This window comes from Parasteatoda tepidariorum, chromosome 6 (genome assembly GCF_043381705.1).
Source record: "Parasteatoda tepidariorum isolate YZ-2023 chromosome 6, CAS_Ptep_4.0, whole genome shotgun sequence".
NCBI classification, from domain to species: domain Eukaryota; kingdom Metazoa; phylum Arthropoda; class Arachnida; order Araneae; family Theridiidae; genus Parasteatoda; species Parasteatoda tepidariorum.
Genome location: NC_092209.1, coordinates 75,709,603 through 75,716,975, shown reverse-complemented (window position 1 = coordinate 75,716,975; position 7,373 = coordinate 75,709,603). Strand labels below are relative to the sequence as shown.

Below are 7,373 nucleotides of genomic sequence, written 5' to 3'. Positions count from 1 at the left end.
CGACACAGGAGGACACATCCCCATCTTGATGATGTTTTTAGTGATAAGTAAAAAAATAGAAGTGCGCTTTGCATTAACGATTATCAGCAATAATGCATTTATTGAGAACTATATATTTCTTAATGAAGGTAATATTATATAAATGTAATTTTTTTCTTTAGTCTACATTAAGTTATGTGTGGTATTTTAAGAATATTTTAATAAATTCAAAACTACCTTTTTTTATTTACATGGTTCAAGCTAAGATCTTCCGAATTAGAATTTATTGGGACTGTTAAAAATCTTTTTAATTTCTGCAAAACACTTCTTACTCTTTTAATATTTTTTAGTGATTTAAAAACTGTACTTAAATTTGTTTTTTAAGAGTCGCAATAAACTTTTCAATCTATCAAAGCATTTAATGTTTAATTGAAATCAGTTACTTTCACACTTCCTTAAAATATACCTATCACCTACTTGTTTTAACGAAATAAATTTAATGAAGAAACACTTGTCAATCTAATTGCATGACCATATGAATTTTAGAAAATAATTATCTAATATACATGAACAAACTCTTTTAACTTCCTGAAGTAAATCATAAAATTTATAAGGTTGTTTTTTACATATTTGCGATAGTAAATTATGAAAATTCTTAAACGCACGAAATTAACGTCGGAAAAATGAACGTCATTTATGTTTTTCTTATACTAAAAAGTTAGCCTAGTAAGGTATTGGTAAATTAACATATTTTTCTAGTATCTTTGCAGAGTTTAAAATTATAAACACAAACACATCGTAGCTTTAAATTATCGTTTGATTCTGCGAAAATACGTTTTGACAATGGAGAATGTTTAAAATTCAAAAGCCTAATTTTGATCAAATGTCTTATACCTTTCTAAATATGTAAAAATAAATTGTTATAAGAACAATTATTCAGTAAAATTATTATTTTTTAATCTGTTACATTTCTGAATAGCACCACTTTTCTGATAATAATTGTTTATTAAGGAGAAAATTTTACTGACAAAATAGGTTCCTAAAAATACACCAGATAGAGCAGAGCAGACAATTCCAAGTTTTCTCTCCATTGGAATATCCAGCATTCCCAAAGCAGGTCTTGGAATATGGACTGAAATACCATTGCCGATTGGAACAGTTTTCGGACCTTACAAAGGGAAAATTATAAAAACACAGAAAGAGGCTGAAAAATCTGGTTATGCTTGGATGGTAAAATTAGTTACATTTGAAAATGTCATTCCATTTTTCAATTTATATTTTTCATTACTTTCTTGAAAAAAATGCAATAGTTAAGAATATTGATTTTTATTAGCATATTTATTCTAATTACATTAAAATTTATTAATACCATTCAAAACTAAATGTATATAAATAAAAAATACTGTTTAATTTAGTCGGTAGAGTAAATTTAATATTATACTCAGTATTTAGTTTAGTACGTGAGATTATGAAAAAAATGCAACCTTGTGCAAAAATGAAACTAATTTTACACATATTTTTTTTATAAAATTGAAAGCTCCTTTTAAAATAAAAAAAGTATTCTTAAAATAACTCTAACAATGATATTATTCGAATGGACAAAAATATGAATAATTCTCATAATATTTAATACATTTCTATAAGAGTATACCTTTCAATTACTATGAACGTACTTGCCATATTTTTAAAGTCTGTTAGGTGTAAAAATAATTTTTTAAAACTCTGAACACAAAACAGTTCGATTCATACAATTTAATTATCCGTCCATAGTTAAATTTTTAAAAAAAATTCTGAAGTACTTTTATTTGATGTGAACATTATGACACACTATACATTAAGTTTTATTACCATGTTGATCAATGTTTACTTCTTTTTGCTTAGGTATGGAAGGGAGAAAAAGTGGATCATTTTATTGAGGGATTCAAGAAGGATATTTCCAATTGGCTGAGATTCGTGAACTGTGCTGATAAAGAAGAGAAACAGAATTTAGTGGCAATCCAGTACAAGAAGCAAATCTATTACAAGACTTACAGAGAAGTGTTACCATTTCAAGAGCTTCTGGTGTGGTATGGGGGAAAATATGCCTCCGATCTTGGAATAAACTTGAAAAGGGAGACTGAAACCGACCAACCAAGTATAAATAATAAAATCTATATCTTAATTGTCGGTGATGGTATCGTTTATAATGTTTTTATTTTTAATCTAAGCATTTTGTAGTTTAAAACCATAAAATTTTTATATATTTAGAGTTTTAGACTATGTGCTACTCTAGTCAAAAACAGCCGTGATGCTTTTCTTTTTTAGAAGATTTAAGTTTAGGAAACAAAAACTTTTAATATTTATAAGCAAAATGCCTTTATTATAAAAACCTAATTTTAATTTTTTACCAAATGTTTTTTTAAATAATTTGATCGTCTTTGCATAATTTTAAAGTGTGACTAAATATGACAAAAATAAATAAGCTCATTAATTAAATGAGTCTCAGGCTGCGAAATTAAAACAAATAATCTAAAACAAGTATGAATCTTCCCAAATTAAAAAAGTATAACTTTAAAACCTATGATGTAAAAAATCTGAAACTTGATGTTTTTTTATCCATTCTGCTAGTTCAACCTTCATGTCAAAATTTGGCTGAAAACGGTCAAATAGTTCCTGAAAAATCGAATTGGCAAGAACACAGCTATAAGAATTTGATCTCTCAAGAACTAGTCAACCGATTTCATTAAAACTTCACATTTTACTACACAAAAATTACATTTATTAAAATTTTATAGAAATAGTACACTTTACAACTCGAAATTTTTCGGACTATTGTTAAGTAAAATTATACAAAATAATAAATGGTTATTAAAAATAGTTTTTGTGCAAAAATATTAATTAGAAAATCAAATTTCATAATAGGGCACCGTACTTGTTCAGTGAGAAAGGGCTAATTAATAAAATAATAATGCCCTCTTATGAAATTTATCACCCATTTATACATCCATTTATGTTTCTTGAAATTTGATCGTTTTTGCCCGATTTGACCCTAATTATATTATCTGTAAGGTTTCTATACCTGTGCACTTGCACTATGAATCTTTTCTATCCTCTCAGATGCTCCTTTAGGGTCAGGGCTTCATAGGAATATTAATTAATGAGAAAATTTCGATAGAACATTTTTTAACGTGTGTATGCTATCTTCTTTTCATAAGGTATTTTCCATTTTAACAAGAAAATTAAGAATTACTTGATGAACAATTATTCTTTTAGTTTAATATATTTTTCCATAATCTTATTTAGTAGGCAAATTAATTGAACATTTAAAGTAGTTTTGTTTGAAAAAGTGATATTAAATTTGTTCCCTTAAAGGAAATCATAACATCAAGCAGGCATTCCTTGCGTGTAATTTATATCATACCACTTGCAATGCGCCGGTTTTGATTTACAACTTCATTGGAAACACCTTATGTAAGATATTATTCATTTTCGCGAGTAAAATATGTTTATAAATATGAAATGTTTAAAACTAATTTCTCGTAGTTGATGTTGTAACTTAAAATCTGATGCACATTAATTATAAAAACTTTACAAATTTAGCTTCTAGAACTATTACTACTACATCTTGGTACATTTAAATCTGATCATTTGATCGAAAATAAATAGGTTGTTCCCTTTCTTTCTTTTTTTTTCGTTACTCACCGTAGCGTGCAAGTTTGTCCTGAGTACTTCATAATGTACTTATTTTATTTGAAAGAAAAAGCATAAATGCTTTGTATCCATTAAAAGTGATAGTGACTTCGTGAATTTATTATTGACAAGAAGCCAAAAAAAGGGGCTTTCAAGACCATATTGAGTGAGTGTTGTTACAAAAGACGTTTCAATCAAGCACTCATTCTGTTTTAGTGACTAGTATATAATAGTTTTTTGTTTAATTTTTGTTATGTTTTGTATCTTGATTTACTCTAAAAACAGTTTATTTTATAGGTGTAGAAGGTGTTGCATGTGATGTCTGCAGTTCATTGTTCACATCCGTGGAGGCCATGGAGCGACACAGGAGGACACATCCCCATCAGGGACACGATCGAAGGCACCGATGTCCCCACTGCGTCTACTCCACCAACAACTCAAGTGATCTCCGACATCACCTCACTACTCACACGGGTGAGAGGAGACACGGGTGTCTCCACTGCCACAAGACATTCACTGAAAAAGGAAATCTCAAGAGACACCTGAAGATCCACAGTGGAGAGAGACCCTTCTCTTGTGGAGTGTGCGGTAGAGACTTCACTCTAAAAGGACATTTGAAGAGTCACGAGAGAAGTCACAGCGGCATCAGACCTTACCGATGTTCCACCTGCGGAAGAGATTTCACACATTCTTCATCTCTTCACAAACACATAAGAATCCACACACGGCAGAGACCCTACAAGTGCTCCACCTGCCAATACAGGGCCACCTCATCTTCTCATCTTAATAGACACATTATTCAAATACACACAAAACAGTTCCCCCACAAGTGTGACCTGTGTGAAAGAGGTTTTCTTCTACCGAGTCATCTTAAACGACACAAAGAGCGCATACATCCTCAATTACAAGTAATTAAATGAAGAATTGCACATAATGTCAACTTACCTTTATAAAGAATGATAGATAGAAATCATCTTCGCATACAGTTTGAATTAAAAATTGTGTCATAAACGTAGAATAAACAATGAAATATGAAGTTTGTTTTTTATTAAAATGAACTCATATTTTCCATTGATACGTCTTCAAAGCTTAACGTTTCTGGTCCTCAGCTTTTATTCTAATTCTTAGTTTAAGCTTTCTGAAACAGCAGTTGGAACATGTGTAGCTGATTTAATATTCGTATATATAATGATGCAATATCGTGTATTTTCTTTAATTCTGCATTAAACAGAAAAATGTTTAGAGCAAATACCTTTCATTGTTACTTAAATTTGTTAAGGATATTTCATATCACCATACTTGAAGGACTATTTTGCATTTTAACTTTAAGGATGTGTTTCTAGAACAGGGGTCATGACCCGCATGAAAAATGGAGACAAATTGGGAAGTGATCGCGTAATTAAATATCAGTTACATGTACAGTCCCTGGCCAAATTTTTAGACGCCCTACGAGATCCTATAAGAAATCCTAATTACCAGGTGATATTATACAGCTTCATTGCTGTTATTTGACTGAAACAGGTTTGCACTCTTTTACGTTAGTGTATCAATTAGTTAAATTAGACGATATATAATATAAATTTGACAATAGGATAAAGTAGACGAAATATTATATATAGAATATCTTTCACATCAAGCATTTTATTAGTATATTACAATAATTAGATCAAATTAATAGACACACTGTAGTTTTTTAATAATGACATGATTTGCACGAGTTTATATGCAATACTTTCGTATTTAAACATACATGTAATGGGTTTTTATTCAAAAGATTTTTTATATACTTTATATATATAATTATTTTCAACGTATTGCATTACAATGTTAATCAATTGATACAGGAGTTGTAAGCAAATGCAAACCTGCTTCCTCCGATTAAAAGCAATACAGCTGTATAGTATCACCTGATAACTAATCTTTAACATAGATTCCTAAAATGCGTCGAATAATATTGCCAGGGGACTGTAAATGAATAAAAAAAAACACATTTTAACAAACTCTTGACAAAAAAATTTTTTTTGAAATAAATTACAATATAAGCTTATGTTGTGTTGCTGATTACATTTTGCCTTGCATTTGCTGATTACGTTTTGTCTATATATATTATTATTGAGACTGTTGGATTTATTATCGTATTAAATGCTTGTATTTAAAAGGCTCCAAGTTAGAAAAAAAGTGAAAATTACTCGTGAAGTAGTTATTTCTTTTTTCTTCAATATTAAAATTTCGGAGGTCCAAAAAATTAAAAAAAATTCTTAAAAGGAATAAGAAATTAATAAATCTACACTGAGGAAAAAACTCTTGCAAAATTAACGTAATGATAAAAAAAAGTATGTTTACAAAACAGACATAACGGTATTTAAAACATCCATTTGGTAATTTTCCCGCTTGTACGGTAATGGTGTACCAAAAATTCTGATTTTCAAAAGTTCTTTTTACCATGTATTTAGTAAAAAATGCAAAAATGAAAAGTAAATATAACCCAATAAATCTTTTGTATACCATCCACGAAATTTTATAAAAATCATTATCGCTTCGGTAAAAATTGGAGGCATAAATATAAATTACTACCTGAATATCTTTAGACTAAGCATAAAAAAGTAAATATACAATAAATCGGTATTTTTCAAAACTACGAAATAAAGCAAAAATCTTCAAGTCATATACTGTCACAATTCATCCTATGTGGTGCATTTATGTTATTAGATGAAGCAAAAAAACGGAGGAAAAGTTCTAGTGAAATGATGTATCATAATGACGCTTATGATAAAAAAAATATATAATTGTGGTTTACAAAACCTACATAACGGTATTTAAACCATCCATTTGGTAATTTTCCCGTTTATACGGTAAAGGTTTTCCAAAAATTCTAAATTGAAGTTTTTGTTACCTATTTAGTAAAAAATGTAAAAAGTGAAAAGTAAACTTACCCAATAAATCTTTTGTATACCAAGCACGAAATTTCATAAAAGTCATTATCGCTTCCGTAAAAATTGCAGAGTTTTTTGGTGTTCCTATAGAGCCAGAAGTATGGTAAATTTCAATAGAGTCTAGTAGTTTTGTACCTACTTTTTTTCTCAGTGCATATTTTTTGTTTATTTTGTAAGTTTTAAGGGGCAAAGTTAATATATTTAAGTAGAAATTACTGATTTCTGTGTTAATGAATTATTAATTTTTATATATATTAATATATTTAGGTAGAATTCTTAATTCTTAAAAAGTAGCACAAATTTGATTCTATTTGTCATTATTCTATGGACACCAGGATTCAAAAGTAAGACATAAATATCACATAAAACGGAATTAATTTCACTTCTTTTAAGCAAACTTATGTCATAAATTATTTCTATTAAGGGGGTAATTTGCCATTATCAATCCTACATGAAATACAAATACATGAGTAGTATATTTCGTAGTTATACTCAGTAAAAACTATCTAATAAAAAAAAGCAAATGTTCACAATTGGAGAAAAAAATTTTAAAATTTGCTATCGTTGTGAACGATTTGTTTTATTTGTTACTAGCCGCCAAAGGCGGCCAGCAGTCCGCCACGCTAAAGGTTTTCACTAATGAAGTTTCTTAAAACATAGCAGGAAATCTGAAGATTAGTGGACAATTAAAGTGTTCCTGTCCTGCAATTTTGTCTTCATATCCAGTTCTGCTGCAGATGTGTTATAGCTCTTGAGGATGTTTGAAATTATATAGCTACAACGCTTAAGAAA

At 29.0% G+C, this 7,373-nt stretch overlaps 1 protein-coding gene and 1 long non-coding RNA gene across 2 annotated transcripts in view; both read left to right on the top strand.

Moving 5' to 3' along the window:
- LOC107453440 (uncharacterized) overlaps positions 1-1,203 on the top strand; it is a 4,835-nt gene extending 3,632 nt beyond the window's left edge. The window contains exon 3 of the long non-coding RNA XR_011636913.1: positions 1,015-1,203. This is a non-coding gene — a long non-coding RNA (uncharacterized lncRNA). The remainder of the gene's footprint in view (positions 1-1,014) is intronic.
- Positions 1,204-1,642: 439 nt separating this feature from the next.
- Positions 1,643-7,373, top strand: part of LOC107454221 (histone-lysine N-methyltransferase PRDM9) — a 37,305-nt gene continuing 31,574 nt past the window's right edge. The window contains exons 1-3 of the mRNA XM_071181856.1: positions 1,643-1,648; positions 1,861-2,113; positions 3,946-4,556. Coding sequence (XP_071037957.1) covers positions 1,643-1,648; positions 1,861-2,113; positions 3,946-4,556 — 870 coding nt within the window. The remainder of the gene's footprint in view (positions 1,649-1,860; positions 2,114-3,945; positions 4,557-7,373) is intronic.